This window comes from Eschrichtius robustus, chromosome 21, assembly GCF_028021215.1.
Source record: "Eschrichtius robustus isolate mEscRob2 chromosome 21, mEscRob2.pri, whole genome shotgun sequence".
Classification (NCBI taxonomy): Eukaryota; Metazoa; Chordata; class Mammalia; order Artiodactyla; family Eschrichtiidae; genus Eschrichtius; species Eschrichtius robustus.
Genome location: NC_090844.1, coordinates 13,775,767 through 13,803,685, shown reverse-complemented (window position 1 = coordinate 13,803,685; position 27,919 = coordinate 13,775,767). Strand labels below are relative to the sequence as shown.

General features: G+C 47.5%; 1 protein-coding gene across 2 annotated transcripts; it reads right to left on the bottom strand.

The window, feature by feature from the left end:
- Nucleotides 1-10,815: 10,815 nt before the first annotated feature.
- On the bottom strand, nucleotides 10,816-12,684 carry HELT (helt bHLH transcription factor). Of its 2 annotated transcripts, none has more exons than XM_068532354.1 (4): nucleotides 12,658-12,684; nucleotides 12,115-12,219; nucleotides 11,744-11,840; nucleotides 10,816-11,315 (listed from the first exon to the last, which is right to left on the bottom strand). In XM_068532354.1, the coding sequence occupies exons 1-4, from the start codon at nucleotides 12,682-12,684 to the stop codon at nucleotides 10,816-10,818; spliced, it is 729 nt and encodes a 242-aa protein (XP_068388455.1). The 2 variants fall into 2 exon arrangements, with proteins under 2 accessions (XP_068388455.1, XP_068388456.1); XM_068532355.1 differs by having other exon boundaries at nucleotides 10,816-11,312.
- Between the last annotated feature and the right edge of the window lie 15,235 nt (nucleotides 12,685-27,919).

Sequence of the window (27,919 nt, the reverse complement as noted above, 5' to 3'; positions counted from 1 at the left end):
ACATTGAGGGTAACGTTTCCTACTGCAGACGTGTTTGTGGAGAGTAAATGGAGTAACCGTGTGTGAAAGCCCCTAACACTGGGCCAGGTCAGGGGAGACATCCAGGAGCACCTTTGAGGGAACTTAGCTCCCTCTTGATTTCCATTAACCCGACTAAGGCCACCTCAGACTGTGTTTGCAGCCTTAAGACAAATCCCCTAGTGCTGTTCCAGCCAGGTGGCTGCTCTGAAGTCTATTCAGAACTTCTGGAGTTGCCCCTGTACCTGATCCCTAGCAAATCCCTTCCTAAAAAGAGATCTCTTTCTATCAGTACCTTTCTTCCATTCTTGATGTCTTTTCTGATGCAGAGAAGAAAACTCTCAGGTTAAGACTGGTTTTAAAAAAGGGGAGGGGCAATGAATTGACAAGATAAAAACCATTATTTCAAAAATTCAATATTGTAAATAGGTCAGCAGTTTCAAAGGAAATTGATTTAGTTTATACAACAACCTCATGCAGATTTTAGTCATGCTAGCTAAGTTACTGGGTACAGACCACTGGCCAGACACTGCTGTTAACTCACTTAATCCTCCCATTAACCCTATGGGATGGGTACTACCATTCCATTTAATGATGGGAACTGAAGCCCAGAGTTGTCCAATAATTTTCAAGGTCATATAATCAGAAAATGGCAGAACCAGGACTTAGCAGCTTAGCTCCAGAGCCCATGTTCTTAATCACCTTGCCTGTTGATAATATTTAATGTCAAATAATGATATTGTTTGATTATAAAACTCCAGAAAAAATAGACCAGAACATAGATTTCATGTGCAGTTGACCCTTGAACAACTTGGAAGTTAGGGGCGCTGACCCTCAATGCAGTAAAAAATCCACATCCAGCTTTACAGTCGGCTTCCATATCCTCAGTCCCGCATCCTTGAATTCAATCAGCGGTAGATCGTGTCATACTGTAGTATGTATTTATTGAAAATATCCGTGTATAAGTGGACCCAAGCAGTTCAATCCCATGTTGTTCAAGGGTCAACTAATTTTGTCAGTGTTCCGTACCAAGAATTTCTGAAGCCATTTAAGAGGCAGATGTGTATGAATGGGCACAGTGCTGCTGCAGCCATGCATTTCCCTTCACCTGAGAATGAAGATCAACCTTTCATTAGAGAAGAGTCAGCAGATTTGAGAGCGCTGATTAGTTGCCTAAGGGAAGAGGTATTCTGAACTTTTCTTTGCCTTTGAAATACAGCATTCATGATAGCCCGGGGTGTGAATCAGTGTCATTGTGCCTGATCAATCGGTGTCAGTGTGCCTGATGTTGCGTTTGGGGTAGTTAGTGTCAAGCAATGAGGCCTGAGAACTGTGCAGGGGCCACAGTGGGAGGCCTGACAAGGAACTTGGACTTTTTCCTGAGAGTAAGAGCAGGCAGGCATTGAATAATTCTAAACAGGGGAATTTTAGATTCGTGTTTTAGAAAAACGCTCTGGTTGATATGCTGAAAATCAATTAGAGGAAGGGAAAATGGAGGCTTGTGAGATTGGTGGGAAGTTGAAAAGGGTCACTGACAGCCTGGTTTTTGGCTGTGGCAGAAGAAATAGAAATGAATGGATCAAGAGATATAAGGTAAAATCCACAAGACTTGATGTCTGTTTGGATGTGGAATTAGGAGAAGGGTGAGAAGCTGGTCAAGGGATAGTGGTGAATCAAGGAGAGACAGATTGTGAGTCTATCTGGAGGTGAGGATAGATCTGGAAATAAGGCCTTAGTGGTTTCCTTCTATTGCATGGCATGGTTTTGCCTAGATTAAGAGCCTCAAAAGAAACCTTCAGGGTAACTGTATCCTACCCCATAAGAGAAGAAAAGTTGGTGATCGGGCAGGAAGGGGCTGGGTAGAGAAAAAAGGGGAGAAGCAAAGGGAGGAAACATTTATGTTTTGAAATATTTATATGTTTGGGGAGGAAGAATTTATTTGTCCAATAATTTTCTCTTCTGTAGTCCAGTGTGACTGGAAGAGCCTACAGAGGGCTTTTCAATATTAAAAAAAACAACTCAATCGAAAAATGGGCAGAAGACCTAGATAGACATTTCTCCAAAGAAGACATACAGATGGCCAAGAAGCACATGAAAAGCTGCTCAACATCACTAGTTATTAGAGAAATGCAAATCAAAACTACAATGAGGTATCACCTCACACCAGTTAGAATGGGCATCATCAGAAAATCTACAAACAAATGCTGGAGAGGGTGTGGAGAAAAGGGAACCCTCTTGCACTGTTGGTGGGAATGTAAATTGATACAGCCACTATGGAGAACAGTATGGAGGTTCCTTAAAAAACTAAAAATAGAACTACCATACGACCCAGCAATCCCACTACTGGGCATATACCCTGAGAAAACCATAATTCAAAAAGAGTCATGTACCACAATGTTCATTGCAGTGCTATTTACAATAGCCAGGACATGGAAGCAACCTAAGTGTCCATCGACAGATGAATGGTTAAAGAAGATGTGAAACATATATACAATGGAATATTACTTAACTATAAAAAGGAACAAAATTGGGTCATTTGTAGAGACGTGGATGGATCTAGAGACTGTCATACAGAGTGAAGTAAGTCAGAAAGAGAAAAACAAATATCGTATATTAATGCATATATGTGGAACCTAGAAAAATGGTACAGATGAACCAGTTTGCAGGGCAGAAATAGAGACACAGATGTAGAGAACAAACGTATGGATGCCAAGGGGGGAAAGCGGTGGGGGGGGTGGGGTGGTGGTGTGATGAATTGGGCGATTGAGATTGACATGTATACACTGATGTGTATAAGATGGATGACTAATAAGAACCTGCTGTATAAAAAAAAATAAAATTAAAAAAAAAAAAAGAAACTGGATGTTGATAGTAGTGGCTACCTTTCCTTCGCGGAATTCAGATCAGTTCTTAAGCTCTACAGCTTCCTCCTTAGTGAAGATGAGGTTTATCAAAGTATGACTGGGAGTTATATGGAAAAATAGACTACAAATTTGTTTTGGAAGAAGCTTGCTAACAATAGCAAACACCTGATGCCCAAAAAAACCACCATCAAGTGTAACATAAAGTCATCCTGTATTCTCGTTACCCACATCACTTGGTTCTTGTCCTCATAGAAAGTCATTTGATGCTTCTTGGAAATTACTGTTTCCTAAACTCCCTTATCTCCAAAGCATATTCAGCTTTCATGGTGTCTCTTTCTGTAATACATAATTGAAAAGATTTGAAAGTGTTGTCTCACTGATACATGTTCTCTTCATGACAAGGAAACAGACAACACAATGCTACTTTCAGTAGTTTTAGAAATTATCTTTCCATTTTTTATAGTATTCTAAGAAATTCTTAGCTTAACTTCTTCCCTCTGAAATTAATGATATAGCAGGGAAATTCCTTCCCCTGCAGCCTCCGCTCACCATATATGTTTGGGCCATCATCAGCCTAGGGTTCAGGGTCATGATAGTTATTATTCAGTTCTAATTTGACAGTATCCACATTGCTCTTGTCTTTTTGACTGGGCTGTCATGTAATTCAGATAAGGTTCAATTGTATTCATGTCTGCCTCTTTACATCACAGTAGGAGGGGTTTGTGAAATTAGGAATTTTTCAAGCTTTCACAAATTTATTGCTTGTGGCTTGTGGCCAGAATATAAATTTGCAAATGACCCTCCCTTCAATTTGACTTTTTCCAAACAGCTTCTCCAAGTTCCCAGAATTGACTCCCCCAGACTTCCCCCCAGTATTGCTGAGGCTAGACAGGTTGCAGTTGTAGGTGTGCCACATACATGGCACACAATACATCCAAAAAGTAGAGAGATGAGTCATAACTTGTAGTCCTAAAACTTGTGTGCGTCCTCTCCATGTCTTTATAGCAATTTTTTTCTTCACTAATTATACTTTAGGTTATATTTAGAAAGAATAATAGGGCTAGATCACAGATTTATAGCCTGGCATAGATATAAAATAGAAATCATGTTTATGTAAAAAAGTTCTGTTCTTAGTGGGTGGAGATGAAAGTCTTTTATTGTGGAAGACCTCTACTGATATGCCTGTGACAAAACAGCCATAGAGGAGGCTTGCTTTTGTTTCATCAAACATTGCAAAAGGGCTCCTAGAAATATTGTAGCAAGAATGTTTCATTATATTTATAAAGCTTTAACTAGTATGTTTTACTGACTCTTGCTTTCAAGCTAAACATAATAAATGAGGCTAGGTGGGAATAGCAAAAAGTACTCAGGTTCCCAATTCCCTTGGGGTTCTTTTTCCTCACACCCTCTCTTTATAGCTCAGCCCAGAATGCCTGCTCAAGTTTCCCACCCGCATCGTCTGTGGTTTTGGTAACTTTCCTGTTATCTCCCACGCCCCCATTCAGCATAACACTGTCTACTGCCTCTCTCCTGCTTTGCTGCAGCTCTTCCCAATATATAGAGGGTTTGTTAGAGATGATAATGGGACAGATTTGCAGCCCTTCATAATGGTTGCTTCTTATCTTCCAAGTGAGCCAGAAATAGTTGGGTCCCTCAAGCTCTAACCTAGCCACTCTCTTCAGTAGTTTTTTCTCTGGTCCCAGCTCGTCTTTCCACGCACACTTGTGGACGCAGCAGCCACCTGTGCACACACATGCGGACACTCCTGTGCCTACACTGCTCGATGCACACAGGCGTATATGTATATCCGCCTTCCTAGCTGCACACATATAGGCACCCAGGTTCTGGGGTTTTAGGGCATCCAATAAATAAATGTCTTTTTTTTCCCTCTTACCTGTGCTCAGAATCATTTAGGATGTGGATATGGGATGTCAGGTGGAGAAAAAAAATGTCTGTTTTGTGACTGACTGGAGGATGTGACATCTGCGTGTGGAGAGTGGGCTTGCAACACTTTACCTTAGAATTAAACTTACCCATCAAAAGCATAGGAAGAGCTCGAAATCTTCCAGCCAGCTTAGATGGGAGTGCTTGCTTGCTTCCTGTGGGCAGGTTGGCGCCCAAAGATAAAGGGGCTGAGGTGAGTGTGCTTGGGTCCACCTTTTAAACCCTCCAGTGGGGTAGCTGAAGAATGTGAAAGGGCTGCTGAGAGAGGTTGAGAGTGTTACCCCAGTGATACCTCTTCATGTGGACACACACACGCAGAGATCATTCTTACCTCAGGCCGTGGGTGCGTGGAGAATTGGATATTGGGAGCCAAGCAATCAGAAAACCAGAGAGCATGAGAAACGAAGGCCAAGTGAGAAAGGGCGTGAGAGTGAGGGGTCGGGACCCAGGCAGCTGGGGGTCTGCAGCAGCGCCTTCACCTGCATCGGAGTGAGTCTGGAGCCAGCATTGGAGCAGACAGGTGACAAATAGGATGGACAAAAGACTTGAATGGGAAAAAATGGGGGAAATGCTGAGAAGAACATAAAGCTGCCAGAGAAAGTGTATTTAAGGAATATTGAATTCTTTTATTTATTTACTCCATGATCCAGAAAAGAATCTGCAATAGCCAAATTTGTACGTTAATAATAGGCATTAGAATATGTACTTTGAGAGAGAATGTAGGAATGTGGGTATAAGAGCTGTATCAAAATAACATAAAGCTAGATTTCTGTATTTGAAAGAGCATAAGAGATAGCATTCCAAGGTTATTAGGGGGCCCCGACTACCAGTCATAACTCGGAATAGGGCTCATAGGCCTCAAAATGAGCATGGGATGGAATTTGAGCTCCCTACCCCCACTTGCCCTAAATGAAGAATATTGCCTTGTTTCAGAATAAGCCTTGGGGTTTAAGAAAGAGCCCTGGGGTTCAAGATTTTTTCATCATGTGCCTTGACGTTTTATTTTTCAGTTTGAGGTGGTCCCAAGGATCTGACACTTGGGGGGGGGAGGAATAGATAATTATTATAATAGCTAACATATATTGAACATTCACTATGGGCCACACACTGTCTAGAGTGCTCTGAGTGTACCAATTCATTTAATCCTCTTAGCAACCCTATGAGGTATATGCACCTTTAATATCTCTATTTTATAGATGAGGAAACAGATGCAGAGTGGCTTAGCAATTTGCCCAGAATTGTAAGCAGCAGAGCTGGAATGCAAATCCAGGTGGGGTCTGAACAACTAATGGTGCAGAAAAGAGGAGTGTGGAATCGACTCAGCCCAGTCTTGGATCTTTCCCGTGTGAAAGGAGCAGAACCCTCATCAGCCTAGTTTTGAATTCAGATCCTGGATTTGGCGTCTGCATTTAGCTGGGCCTTCAGGAAGAGTTATCTGCCTTAACCAAGCAGGCCAAGTGTGTCTCCTGCTGCCAGACCACGAGGTAGAATTTCTAGGCAAAGGCAGGGACGTTGGTCTGTCTGAAAACCCTCAGGATGTGTGTAGGTTGCTCCACAGATTTCTGGGTGGGTGTACAAGTACTTTCTGGTCTCTACTGAAGTGGGGAGGGGACTAAGGGCCAGAAACAAGAGGTCTAGGGGAGATGTAGAATCCAAGAGACTCAGCACTATGATGTCCTGCCGGACATGTTTATTGAGCTCCTACTACGTGCCCCATCTTGCCTTACTTTTCTTGGTGTGTTACTCTATGCAGATACCCATTACCAGGTTCCTAGGAATTCCGTGCCTTTGTGGGGTCAGGTAGGCACTTGCATAGCTGTTCTTCCACCTTCCTTGCCTGGTATCTAGCAGGCCAGACTGCAGGGCCCCCACCGGTACATGGCTATGTTTGTTCAATAACGCTTGGAAGCACAAGTGAGCTCTGTATTACCGCCCTTTCGCTGGGGTGTCTGGAGGGCCAAGAAGCTCCTAGTTGTACCCCTACAGAGCCACAGGGACTGAACCAAAGCACCAGCCATCAGCTTTGTTCCTCAAGCCTCTAGAGAAAACCTTTGATTTCATGGGGATGATTATTTTTATTCTTGCCCACTCAAGGATGAAGCCCAAGAAACAAGGGGTTGCCCCTTTCAGAAGTATCACAATGGGTCACCTCCAGCCAAACCCACTGTTTTTTGTTTTTTGTTATTTCTGGGTTTGGTTGAGCCTCTCTTGGAAACCATTACTATACAACTTACTTAAAAGAAAGAGTGGAGGGATTGGGCATAAGAGACTCAGACAGAGTGGGGAGTAGGTGGGGGGCTTGGGACAGAGAGGCTGTGGAAGTAATGTGTTGTCAGAGAAAGTACAGGAAGAACACATTAAAGTCACAATCTGATTTAAATCGGTTCCATTTTGTAGTGACATTTTTAATCTTCTGCAAAGTTTGACTTTTCGCCAAGCCTGGAGAATTGGAACTTTGGACGAAGGTTTCAGAAAAAGACACAACACACACACACACACACACACACAAACATACACATACACACAGAAAGGGGGAGGGAGAGAAAGGGGAGGGAGACTTTTATCCTAAAGTCATTGTAAATCCAAAGCAGGGTTTTATCCTCCACAGTTAAATGAGAAAGAAAAAAAAAATCAAGAATACCAACATTTGAGGTACAAAGACTGTCATGGGCCAGTGGAAGTTTGCAAAATTATATGTAAATGACCAAAGTTTTTACTGTGGTGGCCCTGTGCTTTCCCAAAGCTAATCCCAAAGAGAAAATCTACTTAGCAAAAGAAAGTTTTGTCTAATTTGGTTAACAGTTGAGAAGTGACAAAAATGCTGAATATATTAATAATTTATATTTCCAGGGTAACACTATATCTTTAATGCTTCACTGCCAAAGGGAATTCAGATTGGCTTAATGCTCAGAGAAAAAAAGGCTGAAAGGCCTTCCTTCATATTCTGTATCCAGCGCTGATAAAAATGGGTGTAAGACATGTGTTCCAATAATAGGCACCATGCATTCTCCCATTTCTGCATAATTTGTTTTCATCCCATATTGCTAAATATATATTTGTTCCTCAGTGGCCTCCTGATCTTACACTGACTTTCATGCTCCAACTATATCATTTCATAAGGGAGGAGATACTTGTGTGCATCTCATATTTTATAGATAAGTATTGTAGTGACATATAGTGCGTGTAAGGGCAAGAACCCCTTACTTGAAAGACTTTTTCTAAAGTTTATAGATTCTCCCTGCCCCCAAAACATACACATTTAAGATTTAAGTTTCACTTTATGGACAACATAATGAAGTGGCTTTGTGTGTGTGTGTGTGTTGTGTGTGTGTTGTGTGTGTGTGTGTGGTTTTTTTGGTCCTGTCTCTGTAATCAAGTTTGATGGTTTATAAATTGTGGGCCATCTTACTCTATGACCTCAGTAAACAGTCTAGGTCAGAGCTCCCTTAAGCCCTGTCCACAGAAATGGAATAAGTTAATTTATTGCACTCCAGCTAACCTGAGCGATGACAAATAATTTAGTTCAGCTAAATGGCCTCAGGAAACAGGAAAATCTGCTACATAATTTTGAGTTATTTATTTAAAGGGCATCAAAGGGAATGGGAACAAAAAGAAAAGACAGAAACAAAGAAAAAAAATCAATGAAGGAAAAATTTTAAATGCTCACAAAGACAACTTTAACGGGTTGGTTACCTTGTTCATTTTACCAGTTAACATAAAACAGCAGTGAGGCTTATTTTGCTCTCTGGGTCCTAGAAAAACCTGATTTCAGTTTGCTATTTTTAAATGTATTGCTCTTTTGTGGGTAAGACAGATCGAATTGTCGTTGAAAACTACCAGCCCCTTCTATTTGTTAATATGGTGTATCACGTTGGTTGATTTGCGTATATTGAAGAATCCTTGCATTCCTGGAATAAACCCCACTTGATCATGGTGTATGATCCTTTTAATGTGCTGTTGGATTCTGTTTGCTAGTATTTTGTTGAGGATTTTTGCATCTATGTTCATCAGTGATATTGTCCTGTAGTTTTCTTTCTTTGTGACATCCTTGTCTGGTTTTGGTATCAGGGTGATGGTGGCCTCGTAGAATGAGTTGGGGAGTGTTCCTCCCTCTGCAATATTTTGGAAGAGTTTGAGAAGAATAGGTGTTAGCTCTTCTCTTGCACTGCTGGTGGGAATGTAAGTTGATACAGCCACTATGGAGAACAGTATGGAGGTTCCTTAAAAAACTAAAAATAGAACTACCATGCGACCCAGCAATCCCACTACTGGGCATATACCCTGAGAAAACCATAATTCAAAAAGAGTCATGTACCAAAATGTTCATTGCAGCTCTATTTACAATAGCCAGGACATGGAAGCAACCTAAGTGTCCATCAACAGATGAATGGATAAAGAAGCTGTGGCACATATATAAAATGGAATATTACTCAGCCATAAAAAGAAACGAAATTGAGTTATTTGTAGTGAGGTGGATGGAGTTAGTCTGTCATACAGAGTGAAGTAAGTCAGAAAGACAAAAACAAATACAGTATGCTAACACATATATATGGAATCTAAGGAAAAAAAAAAGGTCATGCAGAACCTAGTGGTAAGACGGGAATAAAGACACAGACCTACTAAAGAATGGACTTGAGGATATGGGGAGGGGGAAAGGTAAGCTGTGACAAAGTGAGAGAGTGGTATGGACATATATACACTACCAAACATAAAATGGATAGCTAGTGGGAAGCAACCACATAGCACAGGGAGATCAGCTCGGTGCTTTGTGACCACCTAGAGGGGTGGGATAGGGAGGGTGGGAGGGAGGGAGACGCAAGAGGGAAGAGATATGGGAACATATGTATATGTATAACTGATTCACTTTGTTATAAAGCAGAAACTAACACACCATTATAAAGCAATTATACTCCAATAAAGATGTTAAAAACAAAACAAAACTACAAGCCCCTTACAGATCACTAGCCAAGTCTTCCCTAGACCCCAAAACGTTCCTATGTTCTGGGTGGAGCGAGAAGGTTAAAATACCCCTCCCCCAGGAAAAGGTGGAGAAGCCTTTCTCAGCAGGCCCAAGAACCCAGCGTCTCAACGCCGCACCAGTGGCCGGATGTGGGTGTGGGCAGAGGAAACAATCCTTTAGGGGAGCGCGTCTCCCAGCCCGGTCGCTGCCGGCCTCTCACCAGGTTGCCCAGCGGCCCCGAAGCTGAGCTGTTTTGTGCGCCAAAGGCACCTCCAGCTTCCTGAACCCTTCGGTGCCGACGAGTAGTTGTCATTCGAAGATAAACTTCATCGTATGTTGTTTCTAAGCCATACTCGGAAGCTACCTCCTCTACATACTTTTTACCAGACAGGTTGAGGCCGTAAACCTAGTCACGCATCCCGATGGTCTGAGTTTCGGCGCGCTCCAGACCAGCGGGCATGTGGTGCGCGCGCGCCCGGGGCCTCGTCCCGGGTTAGGGAAGGGCGCCCAGGTCGGAACTGGCGAAAGTCCGCCAAAGCCAGCTTGGGGAGGGTCCTTCGATTTGTATTTTCTGAGAGCTGAGCGCCCTGTTCCTCGAGTCTGCCCTTCCCCGAGGCAAATGCCCAAGGCGCGCCCGAGGCAGGTGCGGGTCTGGAGCCCCGGGGGAAACGCGAATCCAGCCTGGAAGCGACCCCTCCACTTAGCCTCCCCGCCTCCTCAGACACCGCAGCGACCGCCCCCTTCCCCACCCAGACTACTGAGGGCCGTCACCTTGGCCGCTATCAGCCTGGCGCCCGAGACACCTCGGAGGGGGTGGGTTTTGGAAGAGCAGAAGGTAACAAGAAATCCATTTGTCTGGGACCTTCAGAAAACGTTTATTGCCAGGGGGGAGATCCTTCAGAAGACTCTTTCGCTTTTGGCCTTCCCCCACCCAGCTCTTTTGTTGGCACCGTATTTACACTTGTACAATATACAGTATTTCTCCCAGGCAGCGCCCGAAGCGCAAAGAAATCTGCGGGCGAGTCGGCGTCAGAGCACCGCGGGGTGCTGGGGCGTGTGCAGGTTAAGGGCGTTGGGGTGGGCGTGGCCGATCAGGTTGAGGTAATGCCGGTCCAGGCCCTGCACGGGCGTCAGGAAGGGGCTGTGCTGCTGCGCGGGGCTCGGAAGCGGCACGGGCGCGCTGGGCAGGTAGGGCAGCGCCGGGCTGCGGGCCGCGCCGTGTGGCCAGGGGAAGGACCCCGGGGCCGCGCCCTGCGGGAACACGGACGCCTCACCAGGGCTGTGGCCTGCGAACTCGGGCCCCGCTGGGTGCAGCTGATAAGAGAAATCCGGCTCCGGGAGCGAACCCAGCGGCTGGAAGGCGGGCTCGGCGCCCAAGCGGGCCTTGGACTGCAAGAAGGCGAGGATGCGCGCGTACTTGGTGTCCTTGGTCTCCATCCTCTCCACGGTGGTGAGGTAATGCACCAGGTTCTTCATGCACTCGTGGTAGCCGTAGTGGAAGTAGTTGGCAAACTCCGCTAGCAGTTCTGCTGGAGGGGCGAGAAAAACCGTAGAAAGAAAAAAACCGTGAGCGCCCTTTCCGACCGGGAGCGCGAGGCGGGGGCCAAGCACCTCCCATCACGTTTCCTGGCCGGAGTTCCCGCTGGACGCCCGCCCTCTCCTCTTGTTACTCTGGAGACTGGAAAAACGCCAGCTAGCGACTTCCTTTTCCTTAAGAGTCTGACCCCACCCTCCCCACCTGAGAGGAGGCCGCGGAACCTGTATCCCCAGACACCTGTGCTCCAGTCCCCGTAGCTTTCACAGGAGCCCGCTCCCACCTCCACCCCGCCCCCGCCCCGGCAGCATCCAGAGAGCGAGAGACCTCTCGCGAGCGCCGCTCCACTCCCACTCCCGCCCCCAGGTCTCTGTGTGGCGCGCGGTCCCCGTCCAGGTTCCCCTTTGCGCAACCCGCGCCCACCTTTTTCCCTTCCCCGGGGAAAATCAGCGGAGTGCAGGGCTCTCAGGTACTGAACGGTCATCTCGAGGATCTCCGCCTTCTCCAGCTTCCCGGAACTCTGCAAAAGGAGGAAGGGCTCCTCGAAGCGGCCCAGCGGGTGCCGGCCAACCCGGGCAGGCTGGGTGCAAGGTTTTATCCGGAGAGGACCAGCGAGTGGGGCGGTGCTGTGGATCTGCGCGAGGGCCGCCCGGGGCTCACTCAGCGCTCAGGCACCCGGGAAGGGAGCCCACACGTGTAAGGCCCTCTCCGGCTCCAGACTCCCGGCATCGCTGCCGAGAGTGGCGGCAGAGGATCCCCAGCGCCAGCGCCGTTTTCTCGGCCGCCGACGTTACCTGCTTCGCCAGGGCCATGGGCACCGTCTTGCCCAGCTCGTTCAAACAGCGGTTAATCCGGTCTCTCCTCCGCTTTTCTATCACTTTGTGGGAAACGGGGGTTCTCTGCGAACAGAGGTTTGTACGTTTAGGATGGCTTTGCCCAGAGAGTCGTGAAAGGCACGGCTGGCACAACTGTCTCCCAGCCCTCAACGCTGCCCAGGGACTCGCCTCAGGCCCCTGTCCCTCCACAGTGGGTCACATGAGCTCTGCCTTCTCACACCCGCGCTGGTGCGCTCCCCTTCCAACGTCCGCTGGGCCACACCGCCGTGCTGAGCACCAGGGCAATGGGGAGGTGGCCGCCAGCCTCCAGGCATGGGCTCCTCCCTGACTGAGGAGTCCCTTCTCTCTATCCTCCTCCCCTTCCCAAACCACTCAGGATTCCTCTCCAGGAGAAGTCCCGTGTGATAATGTCCCTGCCCGTCGGTCCAGCCAGGTGGTGCTGCGGGCGTCAGACGCCCCCACCCTGTTGGCGCAAGAGCCATCTGGGCTCAGCCGACTCACTTTGCGTTCCTTGAGCTTGCCTGACATTCTGGTCAGTACGCGCCCTCGGGAGAGGCGGTGGCGCGAGGCACCCCTTCACTTTTCGCCTCGTGTGCCTCCTCGAGTGTCCCAGGTAGACTGCAGCCTCCCAACTACCAGGGGCTGCCTTATAAAGCGGTCATCCAGGGCTCCAAGTGCATTCACAACTTGAATTATTCCATAGGATTAGGGAAGCTGCGTTTGGGGGATGCATGCATTCAAGATCAGTTTTTTTTTTAAGTTAAGAAAACAAAATTAGCAGCCGAGGGGGGCGAGCTGGGGGCAGATCAGCTTTGTTAATCCACGTGGCCCTTCAAAGGACACGTGACCGGCGGGGGACTAACATTAGCATGGCAACAGCCGGGGCGGGAAGGAGGCGGTAAACCTGCGCCGGCGGACGAGCGAGCGCAGGGGCGCAGCGGCCGCGGGCGCCGGGGAGCGAGGACCCTCACAAAACAGTGTCGCCTCCTTTAGTCCCACCGCTGAGTCTCACACGATTGCCTGTTTACAAATCCCAGCAAGCCCGCAGTCCCAGCGCCGAGTGCGTTTTAAAGCCTGTCCAGAGTCATTAAAGTAATTAAGTAAGCCTTTAATAGGCTGTTCCGCCGGGTTCAAGGGAGAGCTCTTGGAGACGGAGGCGCCCCGTTTGTTCCCAGGCTTTTCTCACACGACTTGGTGACACGTCCATCTCCCCCCTTTTTGTTTACACCGCTTTATTTGTCCGGACATCCCGGCAGGTGTGGGGCTGCGGCGGGCACAAGAGGCTCCCGCCTCGCCTCGCCCCTCCCGCAGGTCTTTGGCACGCGACGCTCCCCCCTACTCCCTGACCACATCGCCGCCTTTCTTTTCTCCCCGCCTCGGGCTCTCTCTTCGCGGGGGGAAGAGGCTCAATTTGTAGCCTATTATCCTATACGGAAAATGTCCATTGAAAAGTATGAATAGTTTCACTGGGCTAAATTTTAATAATGCCAGAGGGTGGGGGGAGGAAAGACAGGCAGGCGTGTGTGTGAGAGTGTGTGTGCGTGTGTGTGTGTGTGTGAGGGGGGGTGGTGGGAGGATTGGGGGGCAACACGGAGAAGAGTGGGCTGAGAAGAAAAGGGGGAATGCAGCTGGCCCAGGCGAGCATTATGCGACGTCACCTGCGAGAGGGGGCGCCTACAGACCCCTATTCATTTGCCTAATTTTGGTCAATTTAACAAACTTCAGGAGAAATTATTGTGGCTTTGTCAGAGAGGGTGAAGCCTTCTGATCGAATTAACAGCATGTTTTGATCCGGTAAATGTCATTAGAAAGGGAGAAACAATCGCGCTTAGAGGGCTCTAAGTAATGCGCCCAAGTGGAGACGCCAAAGCGCACGGCTCACAAAGGGAGCAAGTAGCTGCCACAGGGAACTTTTGTACCCGCCCATCGCCCAAGTTTTGACACAAAAAGGCATTATTTCATACTTGAATACGTTTAATCCAACGATTGTCTATTTTCTGCAAACATATTTTCACAGCATTGTTAACTTTTTATGTCTCCCTTTCGCGGGCGCCTTAAAGTTTGGGGGCGGGAGAGCGCAGACACTTTGGGCATCAATATTTGTCACTGAAAAGGGCTCCGTGAAGTTAGGGAGGTTGATCTCTTTTTTATGGTTTTAGAGAGCGAATATATCGGGGGGAGGAGGAGGGAGGGAAGGCACGAACCGAAAGGAGGGAGGAAATTTGCTGGACTGGCGCGAGGGGCAGGAGGGGGGCGGCGACGGCTGGGAGCTCTGCTCCGCCTGCACCTCTGCGGGCAGCCGGGCCCAGCAGCCGGGGGCCTCCTCCCCGACCGCCAGGCCTGGCTCGCACTTGCTGCGCCGGAACCCGCGCTCTGGGGGCTCCAGGCTTGCGGGCGGTGCGTGGGGGCCAGGTTTCTTGTAGATGGAAACTGTAAAAATGCTTTTCGTTCTATGACCTGCTCCGGAGCCGCTGAGCTCTCACCTTTTTCTAACCTGTTCCATTTGAGAGCAACCGAGACCTCTTCTGACACAACTTTCCCTCCCTTTCTGCTCCCCACCTCGCCTAAACTCTCTCTCCTCTGCTGGACTACGGCAGGGCCCGGGCTCTCCCTTTGGGTGTCGTCAGTCCTTGGTAGAGGTGGCTAGGGGGGAGCCCTGCTCTCCAGTGGCACCTAGGGGGCTCCTAGGGCGCAGAGGCGGGCCTGGCGGGCCGGGCCTCGGGGAAGCGAGCAGCCCACCTGCTGCAGTCTGGGAGGTGTGGGGCTCGGTCCGCACCACGCACCCCTAGGGTGTCCCTCTCCGTCTTACTCTCAGTCTCCTCTCGACGTTTCTTTTCTACTTCACGCCAGATTGGACACGACCCGCACCCTCCCGCAGGTTGCCCTGCCAGCCGCCGGTGCCCTCTCAGAGGTTGTCGATTTCAGTATATTCACTCCCACACAAGGGGATTAAACACGAACCCTTATCATCCAAATTAACTAACGTGAATGGGTAAAAGGGAGTGCGCACACTTCTCACCCCCATCCCCTCTTTAAGCCCGCGGACTAGGAGTTGATCCTCTTACTGCTGGTGTTAACCGCCAGCTGCAGGCACCTTCTACGGGCCAAACTTCATTCTGTGCAAGCTGTTTAATTTCCCGTGTTTGCTTGGGAGCTGGGCTCCAGATCTTGCCCAGGGCTGCAAGTCCCCTCGTTTGGCTTGGGGGGGCCCCAAATGAAGGTGGGTAGGTGAGTGGAAGTGGGGTGGAGGGGTGGCCATCCTCACCAGGTCCTCTGGGTCTGCAGCCCTTTCTGGAAGGCTGGGAAAGCCTCTTCCCGTTCAGGTGAGGGGAAGGGTGTGTTTTATTTTTGTCTTCCTGGCAGGAAGGCTTGAATCACGCTGCCAGAAAGGGGGGTGCTGGGACCCTCACAGTCATCTTCCCTTTAATCCTCCTTCCCAGGATGGTGATAAAGTGTTCCCTGATGGCGACCTAGTTTCCACTCAAAATGAGAGCAGAATAATGAAGAACTATGGTCCCTGGAGCCAAACAGTCATTCAAATTCCAGCTCCACCACCTACCAGCTGGGTGAGACTTCGGGCTATTCACTGAATCTTGCCGTGCCTCAGTTTCCTCTTCTGTAAATTGGAGATAATTACTGTATTTACCAGGTCACAAGGTGGCCACTGGGATGAAGGAAGTAAATATAGGCAGAACACCTAAAAGAAGGCTTACCTACTCAATTAATGGTTTTACTTTGCCTGGAAATCAATTCTGCAGCGGTTCTCACATAGTGGTGTTTTGTGGGGTTTGTACTGTTGTGTGATATTTTCATTCATTTCATAGTTTCTCTCATCGCTGAGAAAGCTTCACTCTCCGTATAAAAGCCCCAGTATTTGGCCTGAGGTTTGTTAAATCGACCAAAATTAGGCAAATGATGGGGGCCTTTAGACGCTCCCTCTCACAGGTGACATCACCCAGTGCTTGGTGGCCAGCAGTGTCTCCCAGGGTGTGCGAGGCTGAAAAAAGGCTCCAAGTTCAGAAGCCCCTCAACTCAACAGCATGACCATTTCAAGTGATTCAAACATTAGCATCAAAATCAAAGGAAAGCTAGGAAGGAAGACTACTTAGAAATTAGACGATGCTAATTCAATAGTAGTCTGTACTTAGACTCCTGGCGTCTGAAGACCTTTGTTGGAGAATACAGCAATCATAAACAGAAAATGTTTATGATTGTTAATATTGTTATTTTTACTTTAAAAAAATTTTTTTTTAGCTACATAGATTTGACATACAGCTTCCAAACACTGAAAAATGGATTCTTTTGTGTTTCTTTCCAACTCTAGAAACTGAAGGTTTATGGGCTTGGGAAGGGGAAGGGGCAGTGAATGGAAAGAAAAAATATCTAGTGGGTATTTGGTAATTTCAGCCAAATTGCTCTAAGACGAAGTGTTCTGCGTGATTTCAAATCTCTCCCTCTTCCTCCCATCTTAATACACAGACTTTGTAGATTCATTAGTGGGACTGGGGATTTTATCAAGTGGGGAAACGTGAGGAGTCTTGTCAGAGAGTGGAGAAAACACAGCGGTGGCTGACTCTTCTGTACTTCTTTTTTTTATTATTTTTTAATTTTTTTAATAATCAAAGGTGTTATTTTTTTCTTAACTTTGGGTTTATTTATTTATTTATTTTTGGCTGTGTTGGGTCTTCGTTTCTGTGCGAGGGCTTTCTCTAGTTGTGGCAAGTGGGGGCCACGCTTCATCGCGGTGCGCGGGCCTCTCACTGTCGCGGCCTCTCTTGTTGCGGAGCACAGGCTCCAGACGCGCAGGCTCAGTAGTTGTGGCTCACGGGCCTAGTTGCTCTGCGGCATGTGGGATCTTCCCAGACCAGGGCTCGAACCCGTGTCCCCTGCATTGGCAGGCGGATTCTCAACCACTGCGCCACCAGGGAAGCCTTCTCCTGTACTTCTGAAGTACCAGGAGGTCAAGGCACAAAGAGAACCCACGTTGGGCTCTATTTCTGAAGCGAATAGGATCCCAGAATGTGGGGCTGTTGGATGCTTCCTCTGAAAGAAGCCCAGAAGAGCATCAAGTCCGACACCCATTTTCCCACCGAAGAATCTGAGGTGCCACGAGGGGAACTGGGAATGACAATGGCGCACAGCAAGCCGCTGTCTCAAGTGTTTGTTGATTTGCTGTGTGACCTCCAGGGCCGAAGGGCTCAGTTTACTCCTCTGTTACTGCAAGGAGAGTCCCAGCAGGGACGCTGTGGTTCAGGACTGGCAGACATTCTGTAGGACGCCTGCTGTCTTTGGCTGGTGTGAGCGCCGTCAGAGGCATCCACTGTGTCCTTGGGCCTCTGTCCACGTGCTCCTGCTTCTCCCAAGTCCAGCGATGCCAGCACGTTGTGGGCACTGATGTGAGCCAGAGGCTGGGAACACCACTCAGAAAAGGACGTGGCTCAGGGGCGTGTCCTCTCATAAAGAAGAAAAGGTCTGTGCTTGTGTCAGACCCCGACACAGAAGCCTCGACACAGCAGTCCCTCGGTGCCCAGTCACCCCCAGTGCCCATCCTAGAAGCCGTGCGGCACACATCCTATTGGGTTGGTGACTTCTCTGGACTCTTCCTTGCTCAGCACCCCAAATTCTTCTGCTCCCTCTTATCACCAGTAGTATTCTCAGCTCAACAAGGACGTCAGCAGGAAGTGCGTGGCAGGAGATGGTGATTGTCAGAGCAGCCAGGTGACGGTGGGGGGGCTGTCTCCAGCCTTGACACACACTGAAGGGGTCGGCCTTTATCTAAACCCCAAATCTGAAAGGAGACCAGAGACTTGGGAAAACTGTATCCATAATAGAATGATTCCCCACATTTTGGTCTGTATCTCCTTTGTTCTTGTCTCTGACGCAGTTTAGTTCTTTGCCTTCTAACTCTATTTTTAGATCTAGTACCTGAGTTTTTGCTGAATGAGGTAGCAGCTCTGAAACCACGGTTAGGCACCAGCCCCACCGTCTATCCAATGGCTCAGATGCCTTCAGTTTCTCTCTCCTTACGGGAAGTCCTGAAACATTACATATATGCCTCTAGAATCAGATGCCTTCTGAAGTTGGCTGTATTTTGTTTTCAGTAAAAAGGAAGTTCTTTTTACTTAATCACTTGCTACTCAAATGTGGTCCTCAGACCAGCAGCGTAGTAGTCACCTGGGAGTTCATGAGAGATGCAGAACCTCAGGCTCCTCCCCTGACCTAACAGAATCAGAATCTGCATTTGAACCAGATCCCCAGTTGATTCCTGTGCACTTCAAAGTTCGTGAAGCACCACTTTAGCTGAAGTTGGAGGCCACGATTTGGTATTTAACAGCTGAAGGCTACCAGTTGGCAAGTGCCAGGTAGGAATGGGTAGCCTAGAAAGACAACAGCAAAGGTGGAGGGGACTTTCAGGCTGTCCTAAGTGGAAATAATTAAGTGTACAGGTTGAAAGGCTTCCTGTGAACAAGAGGGGCTTTGTAGCACTGCTTGTTCAAATATTCTATGGGGTGTTTGCGATATTTTCCTTAGTACTGCCTCCTGTGTGCAGTGTTTTATTTCCTGCATGTCTCTCCAGAATTTGCAAGTAGTAGATGCTCAATGTAGTTTTGATGAATGAAGGAAACCTGGAAGAGGGGCTTCAGGGATTATTTTGGCAATCTGTCACAGGGCCCCATAGGGTCATATTTTACCATTTATTTTTGGACTTTTACAAGAACTAACTAGGGGAAGCGTAAATATAACTATTGAGTGAGAACACTTAGGGAGGTTGCGTGATAGATGAAGGAGTTGTTTTCCATAGTTTGACATTAACATCACTTAGAAAATAGGTTACAGATATTGTGAACCGTGTTGATTCTGGGCTTCAATTTTTCTAGGCAACTGGCTTTTCTTTTGGGGCTGATAATTCCAGCTTTTTGCTCTGTATTAACTTGAGCAACATCCAGAAGTCATCATGGGGAGCTTCAGCTTAGAGTACTGAGGGGAGTTCTTTCTACAGCTTAAAGATTTCATCTGCTTTACAGGGCAACTTTGCACACAAAATTAGAGGTATATATTGCTGACAATAAGAAATTATTGTAAGTTGCAGTAAATAACACAGAACTTGGGGAGAAGATTCAGGAGGAGGAGAAAATTACAGGAGTGTTAAAAGATTCCATCGTATGGGCAGTAACCAAGTAGCAGTAGTCTGTTAGACACCCCATCTGTTCATGTGGATGACACCCCGGATCCACCCTTCTCTCTCTGCCTTCCTCATTCATCCACCACCAGAATTCAGCACTTAACTGTGTGCCAGGCACTGTGCGGGGCAACACTGGAATCACTGAGAACAAACATAGAACTTTTGGAGAATCTATACGTTCTCACAAGTGAAAAGAAGACCCTGACGAAGGGGAAAGTTCTTGAGGGCAGACCCCAACCCTAATTTACCTGTTTGTTGGTCCATTTCCCTAAATTTTCACCTGAGTGTTAGCAGTTTCCATTCACTTTGTTTCTTTACACTAATCGTACCAATTAGACATTAATTCGAGGAGTTATAAATGCCCTCCTTTTAAAACATCATTGCCTCTGAGGGCATTAAGGGTCTCTCATTAGTGTGAATTGATATAACTGGATTTTGATCCTCTCTAACACCAAACTAAAGAAGGCTGTCAAGAAACAAGTTTTGAATGAGAAGGAGGTAATTTAGGAAGAGCTGGTGTATTCAATATTAGTTTCCTGTGGCTGCTATAACAAATTAACATAAACTTTGAAGAAATTTATTCTCTCACAGTCTGGAGGTCAGAAGTCTGAAATGAGTAGTACTGGGCCGAAATCAAGGTGAGAGCAGGGCCACACTCCCTCTGGAGGGGCTAGAGGAGAATCTGTTTCTTACCTTTTCAGCTTCATGGCTGCCCGCACTCCTTGGCTTGTGGTCACATTACTCCAGTCCCCACCTCTGTGGTCACATCGATGTCTCCTCTTCTCTGTGTCCAATCTCCCTTTGCTCCTCTCTTATAAGGATACCTATGGTTGCATTTAGGGCCTACCTGGATAATCTCCCCATCTCAAAACACTTAATTTAATCAAATCTGCAAAGTCCTTTTTTTGGCCTTTATAAGGTAACATTCATAGGTTCCAGGAATTAGGACACGGGTGTCTTTTGGAGGCCAAAGCCTCCTGTACCGGGTCAAATACCACAGTAGGAGCTGAGATAGCGTCTGTGCACTGATGCTCTGAGAACAGGGGCAAAGGCGTGGGCAAGAGGAAGTGGGGGAGAAGATAAAGAGAATCATGTTCTGTTTCCAAACATGGCAGAACTATCCCTCTCTTCTTCCTTCCTGTTTCCCCTTCTCCCTGTTCATCCTTTCTTATCCCTCATGCATCACAACACCCCTTGCTCCCAGGCCTCAAGTTTGAAGCTGCTGTGATATATTTATGCTGCATTATGAGTTAGATCCTCTTTAGTTTACTATATTCCAACCCTCGTTACTACTTATGCAGACATGTACACGCACACAGTGGCTTTGTCTAAAAATTATATAATTAAGACCCAATCTTTTCCCCAGTCTTCTCCAACATCCCTCTTCTTCTAGTTGGCCACTGTTTTTTTGAAAATGCCATGCTCATGCTCATCAAAGAGATCTGGATATAAATTCTAACTCTGCTTACAAAGCGGTCTTGGGCAAGTTGCTGTGCCTCAGTTTCTGCATCTGTAAAGCAGAGATGATGGTACCTACCTCCTAGGCCTATTGAGATGAGTCAGTGAAGGAATGTTTGTGAAGTTCCTGGCATAATACTCAGACCATAGGAGGTGTACCGGGGCTGAGATTCTCATGCGTTTATCTGGTTGAGCACCTGGTCTAATTCTGAAACAGTGCTGGACCCTCGTATTACAGTGGGAAATAGAACCCAATTGCTGCCTTTCAGGAGTTTATCAAGTGAGACAGACACAGGAAGGGAATCAGATATAAGCTGGCAGGAGTGGGGTGATGGTAGGAGAAAATCAGGGAGGACTTCCTGGAGGAGATGATGTGTGAACTGAGTCCTGAAAGGTGAGTGCATTAGTTTCCTAGGGCTGCCTTAGCAAATTACAACAGACCTGGTAGCTTAAAACAATGGAAGTTTATTTTCTCCCAGTTTTAGAGGCTAGAAGTCCAAAATCAAGCTATCAGCAGAGCCACGTGCCCTCTGAAGGCTCTAGGGGAGATTTCCTTCCTTGTCTTCTCCAGTTTTGGTGGCCTAGGCACTTCTCAGTTTGTGGCAGCATGATTCCAATCTCTGCCTCCGTCTTCACATGGCTGTCTTTGTGTCTCTCCTCCTCTTTTTATAAGGACATTTCTCATTGGAGTTAGGGCCCACCTGAATAATTCAGGACGGTCTCATCTTGAGACCCTTAATCACATGTGCAAAGACCCGTTTCCCAAATAAGGTCACATTGACAGGTTCCACGTGGATGTATCTTTTGGGAGATCATCATCCAACCCACTACAGTGAGTAAGAGGTAGCCAAGTGAAGACAGGTGGGAGGTAAAGGGAGGCTATCAGTAAAGGGATTGGCACAAGGAAGGGCATGAGGGCATGAAATGGCTTTCCGGTTTTGAGGAACCACAACATAGTCTCACTAGATCATGAACTGTGAGGAGGAGTGTGGTAGAGGATGAGTGGAGAGGCAGTCATGGGTTGGGGGGCGGACCTGGTACCCAGGAGTTTAACTTATTTATATCACAGTGGTTCAGGTAAAGATGCTGAAGTCCTGCATAAGGGTTAGGGACAAACTGGACATGTTTGAGAGATAAAATCCGCAGAGCTTGGGGAAGGATTAAACATGGTGGGAGAAGAATAGGGAAGAGCATTGCTGGATTTCTGGTTTGGGAATTGACTATGTGGTGACACCATTAATTGAGGTTAGCAATAAGGAGGAATATAAGGTCGTTTGTTGCGGGGGGGGGTATGTATATGGGGGCAAGGGATGTAGGAGAAGATGATTAATTTAATTTTGGGCATATCAATTTTAAAGTTCATATGGACACCTCCTAAGTGGATGCCCAGAGACAGCTGAGATAGGAAACTGAAGGTCAGAAATAAAAAGGGTGCATTGGCCTGCAGAGACTGACAGACAATGGCCATGGATGAAATCACTTAAGAAGAGCTTAAAGGAGAAAGGCAGGGGGCCAAGGACAGAGTCCTGGGGGAAACTGATGGGCAAGGAGTGGGTGAAGGACATCAACCAGGAAGGGGTCATCAGAAGGGAAGGAGGAGAGCTCAGAGGCTCTTGGGATTCCTAGGAGCAAAGGTGCAGATGGTTCAAGGAGGAGATGCTCGCCAGGATCTGACGTAGGAGAGATGCAGGAAATGTCTACAGGACTCAAAAGGTCCACTGGGATTGAGCATGGAGGTCATCATCAAACTCTGCAAGCTTCTGAAGAGTGGTAGAAACAGAAAGGGAGAGGAGACTCTCTTTCTTTGACCTCAGCTGTGAGGATATGAGTGCTTTCTTGCATGATGAATTCAGACTGCATGTTAGAAAAGACAGTCCTCCTAGGAAACCACCAGCTGGAGTTAAATGAAGTGTATCTTGTAACATAGATCTGCCGACAGCCCGGGCCACTGGTGCCTTGCAGGGGGGCAGTGGCAGTGCTGTCCTGCTCTTCTTTCTCATAGGCTAGTAATACTAAAGGTCAACACATAAACAGCATCCCTTACCTCTCAGGCACTGAACTCTTCCCAGCTCTCAGTGTTTTGCAGATCTTTGCTCATTTAATCCCCACAACAATAAGATGAGTATTATGTCTATTTTACATATAAGAAAATCAAGGCTTGGGGAATTCAAGGACACTAGCCTCAAGGCACATAACCATGAGGTGGTAGAGCTGGATACAAACAAGCTGATCCAACTCCACCAGTGCCCTTTCCCGCAGGATGCCTGACCTTGCTGTAGCCTTGATCCCACTGAGATTAGAAGTCATGGGAGAGACTTCTCAGCCAAAAGACTCTACCCACTTTCCAATGACCAAATGTAGCTGCTGCTTCACAAAGCAGGGGAGCAATTCTCAGTATGCCCAGTGGTCTCCCTCTCAGAGCTCCTAAAGGTACAATATACCCATAAGTCATCAGGTATTTGAATTCAACTCTTTCTCATTTTTGCTCTCCACATTCCTAATACTCCAGTTATATAACAATGGCTTCCAGACTCTTACACATCAGAAGCCTTTGGACAACACACATTCCTGGGTCCCATTACAGACTCATTAAAAAAAACCTTTGTGGATGTGGTCCTCGAATCTGTATCTTTATAAAAACGAAAAACCAACAAACTCAGGTAATTTGATGCACTGGTTCACTGGTCCACAGTCTGGTTGTTATTAGACACCATTGCTGTACAGTGGCTTGTCAATAATGTGAAGTTATGTTGTGGTTATCTGTTGATATTGGATTTTGGCAGGTGGATAGGATGATGAGCATAGGTTTTTGGGGGGTTTTTTGTTTTTTGTTTTTTAATTTTTTTTTGGCTGCATTGGGTCTTCGTTGCTGCACGTGGGCTTTCTCTAGTTGCGGCTAGCGGGGGGCTACTCTTCATTGCGATGCACGGGCTTCTCGTTGCGGGGGCTTCTCTTGTTGCAGAGCACTGGCTCTAGGTGCGCAGGCTTCAGTAGTTGTGGCATTCGGGCTCAGTAGTTGTGGCTCACGGGCTGTAGAGTGCAGGCTCAGTAGTTGTGGCGCACGGGTTTAGTTGCTCCACGGCATGTGGGATCTTCCCGGACCAGGGCTCGAACCGGTGTCCCCTGCATTGGCAGGCAGATTCTCAACCACCACACCACCAGGGAAGCCTCGAGCATAGGTTTTTAAAAATTTTTTATGTCATGGGTTCTGATCTATTTATTAATAAGACAATCTGTGGCCTATTTGTATTAGGACAGCTTAATTCCCTTACCTTCTGATTGGCTCAAGAGTACAGTCTGTGGATTCAGTTTAAAGCTTGCCTGGTTCTCAAGGCTCATTCTGAGAAAAATGAAAGATATTAGCATTACAGATCTGGGAGCAGAGTGACCTAGTATGGAAGTTCTTCAGGATTTGGGCAGATTTGGATGGATCAAGGGTTGGTTGGTGCCCTCTAGTGGTTGGAACTTTTCAACAACTTCTGAGACAAGGGCTAACCCACTTCAGCGGCTGCCTTAAAAAGAAACTGGGTTCAGCCTTCCACTTGCTGTTTGAAGATCAGCTGTGTCTTGCCAGAGCACCTCACCTCTCTGGCTGCAGTATTTTAATAAACAAATTGGAAGATCGGACAAAAATATCAGGGAACAGGGAGTCAGCACGTCCAGAGGGCTGCCCAGGAGACCAGTCATACGTGACATCCAGGCAAGAGGGCCCAGCTGTGACAGCCCCGCCATGCCACACAAGGCTGTCTCCATTGGCGTGTGAGTTCTCTGGGCCTGGAGCCTTGGCTTATTCATGTGTGTGTCCCTAACATCTGGCGCAGTGCCTGGCATGGAGAAAGTGCCCAGTAAACGTTTGTTGGAACGAAGGAGGGCAAAGGAAGGAAGGTAGGATGTGGACTAGCTTATATTTGTTCAGAGATGGCAGGTAAAGGTTAAGTCCTGGGAAGTGGGGCTTAGTGCTGCAGCCCCTCACTCACAAACCTGACCAAGAGGGGGTCACACAGCTGCTGTGGGTCTCACACTGCCCCCCCGAGGATGAGTGAACACCTGGGTTCTGACACCCAAGGCTTGGAACCTTCCTGAATTCTTTGACTCCCAAGGTAAGCAGGTTCCTTCTGCCTGCAAGAGTGGGGCAGGGATCAGTGTAACAGGGTTTCTGTGAAGTACAGGTTATAGGAGGTGAGTTCTCCTGTACAGGGCCGTTTATTCCTTCCCTGCCCATACCCACTTGAGGGTTTTGGCACAGTAAATGGAAAGAACTCTGGTTGCCGGGAGTCCTGGTCCTGATTCTCTTATGTTTGACCTTGATAAGTTCCTCCCCTTGTGGTTTCCTTTCCTGCCAAGTGGGAGACTCTCCAGGGATGGGGGTGGTCATAGCCAGGGTCTTTTCTGCTACAGCAGGCTCCTTGTATATCTCTGCAGTTGATGGGACCCCCAGCATGCCTGGAAAAAACCACTGGGGGAAAGATACACACAAAAGAAGGAAAGTTAAAAAAGTGTAGGGATATGGGAATGGCATTCAAAGAGAAGCAGACGAAGCAGAGAGAAAAAGGAAAATAAAGAAGAAAATAAACCTGTGATTAGCAGATTTCATAAGTTCATTCCACAAATATTTACCAAACACCTGTTTTTAACTGGTGTGATGGTTAATTTTATGTGTTAACTTGGCTAGGCCATGGTACCCAGATATTAGGTCACACACCAGGCTAGATGTTGCTGTGAAGTTATTTTTTATGAGATTAACATTAACTCAGTAGACTTTGAGTAAAGCAGATTATCCTCCATAATGTGAGTGGGCCTTGTCCAGTCAGTTGAAGGCTTTGAGAGAAAAAAACCTGAGGTCCCCTAAGGAAGGGGAAAGTCTGCCCCCAGACTGCCTTTGGATGCGAGTTGCAACATCACCTCTTCCCTGGGTCTCAAGTCTGCTGGCCCACCCTGCAGATTTTGGACTTGTCAGCCACCATGATTGCTTTAACTAATTCCTTAAAAAAAACTGTCTCTGTCTTCCTCTCTCCAACTTTCTGTCTATTTCATACACACACACACACACACACACACACACACACACGCACACACACACACACCCTACTGATTCTGTCTCTCTGGAGAACCCTGACTAATATACCTGGTATTGTATTAACTGCTGGATAGAGTTGTAAACAGACCCGAGAGACTCGGCCATCTATGTCTCTTGCACTAAGAGGTAAAAGGTTTGATGGTAGATGGTGGATGGTGGATGGTGGACAGTGGAGACACAGAGGAGGGGTGTTGGAGAAAGGACCGTGAGGAAGACCCAGGTTTGCGCTGCACCGAGTGTAGGGATGGTTCAGGCGGAGGGAGTTGAGTGAGGAGGGTGTGGAGGTGTGAGAGAGCTGATGGGGAGGTGTGCAAGGCCCGAGAAATCTCCTCTCACGCCCTCCCCTTCGGCCAACGTCTACTTTTCTCTGTTTGGTTGTCACTTCCTCAGGGCAGCCCTTCTGGCTTTCCTATTTGGTTGAAACCCCCTAATATGTGGCCCCATAGGATCATGTGCTTGTGACACATAATCATGTAGTTATTTAACACTTATTTGAGTGATTATTCAATAAATAATCTGTAATCTGAGTGTAAAACAGATTGGAGGAGCTTGCTACAGGTGACAGGCAAAACAGTTAGGAGGCTATTGCTGAAACCCATGGAAGAAGTTATGGGCTGGCAGTGGTGGTGGCTATGGGGATGTTGGGAGTGGACAGACTAGAGAGATGTCAGGGGGCAGGGTCTGTCCCCTTCAGGGTTATAGCCCATCACTTTCTTGTTTATCATTATTTCCCCAGAACTTAGTGTGGTGTCTGGCACACAGTAGGTACTCAATCATGCTGGCTAAAGAATGAAGGAGTGCCAAATAGGTACGCTGCCTGGCACACAGTGGAAGCTTCAGGAGTATCTGTCTACACAGGTGGATGAATTTATTGCATCTCTAGTGTCGTATCTTAACCAAGAGTTGTAGCTGCTGGAACATTGCTTTGAGTGTTGGATGTCATACTGCCTTCTGTTTCCTGCAGTCAGTTCTAAGACTGTCTCATGAGCCACCAGATTGCATGGACACAAAGGGGTGTCATTCTGTTCATTAAAGGTTTGGGAGATTCCTCGTTTCCCTTCCTACTAAACAGGCCGATTCTCTCTAGGAATGTGGCCGAGAGTATGCCTTTCCTCGGATGTGGTCCTGCAGCTCGTCTGGTCTGTAGTATGTGCCAGGAATGGTGCTAGGTGCTGTACACACATTATTTTATTTAAGACTTGTAATTCTTCGAAGTGTTACGATCTTCATTACCTAGAGGAGGAAACTTAAGACCAGAGGGCTAATGACTTTGTCATGGTCACCCGACGGGTAGATGGTAGAGAGGGGAAGGGCATCCTGCAGGCTTGACCCTCCTCTCTGTACTAGTGGGTCTCAGCCCGTGCTGCCCAGCAGAATCCCCTGGGGTGCCTTGATCTTGCTGCCCGGGCGATTATATCAGCACCTCTCGGGCAGGGGCCAGGCTTCAGTATCTTTCAAAGCTTCCAGGTGTTTGCAGTGGGAGTGCCAAGGTTGGGCAGAACTGCTCGTCAGCCTCTCCCGGGGTATTGCCCCTTCTCCAGATTCCTGCTGCATCTCTCCGCATGCGTGTCCCAAACTCGGGATGTTCAAAACAGCACTCTGCCCTCTCTCCCCAAATTCACACTTCCTCTCAAAGCCTCGATTTAGAATTCCTTCGCTGACGGAACACAAATCCTGAATCTCCTTTTACTTTTGCTTTTCTCTTACTCCATCCCACGGTCACTGAGTCCAGCTGATTCCCTCTGGACACCTCTCCAGCCCGTCCACCCTTGGTACCCTCGCAGCCGCCACCATTGCCACCCAGTTTCTCTCATGGGCTTTGGCGACAGCTAACCTTTTGCCTGCCACCAGCAAGCTCCTCCAATCCACTCTAGATGTATTGTTGCTGGATTAATCTTTCTAAAATGCTAAAAAGACTTCAGTTGCTTCCTGTTGGCTTTAAAAAAAGTATCCCAGCTCCTCAATATGTCATATCTTGCTCTAAGATACTGGTCTTCTCCTGCTTTGTTATTTTAAGCAGCCGACAGTCCTGTATTAAAGTGCTT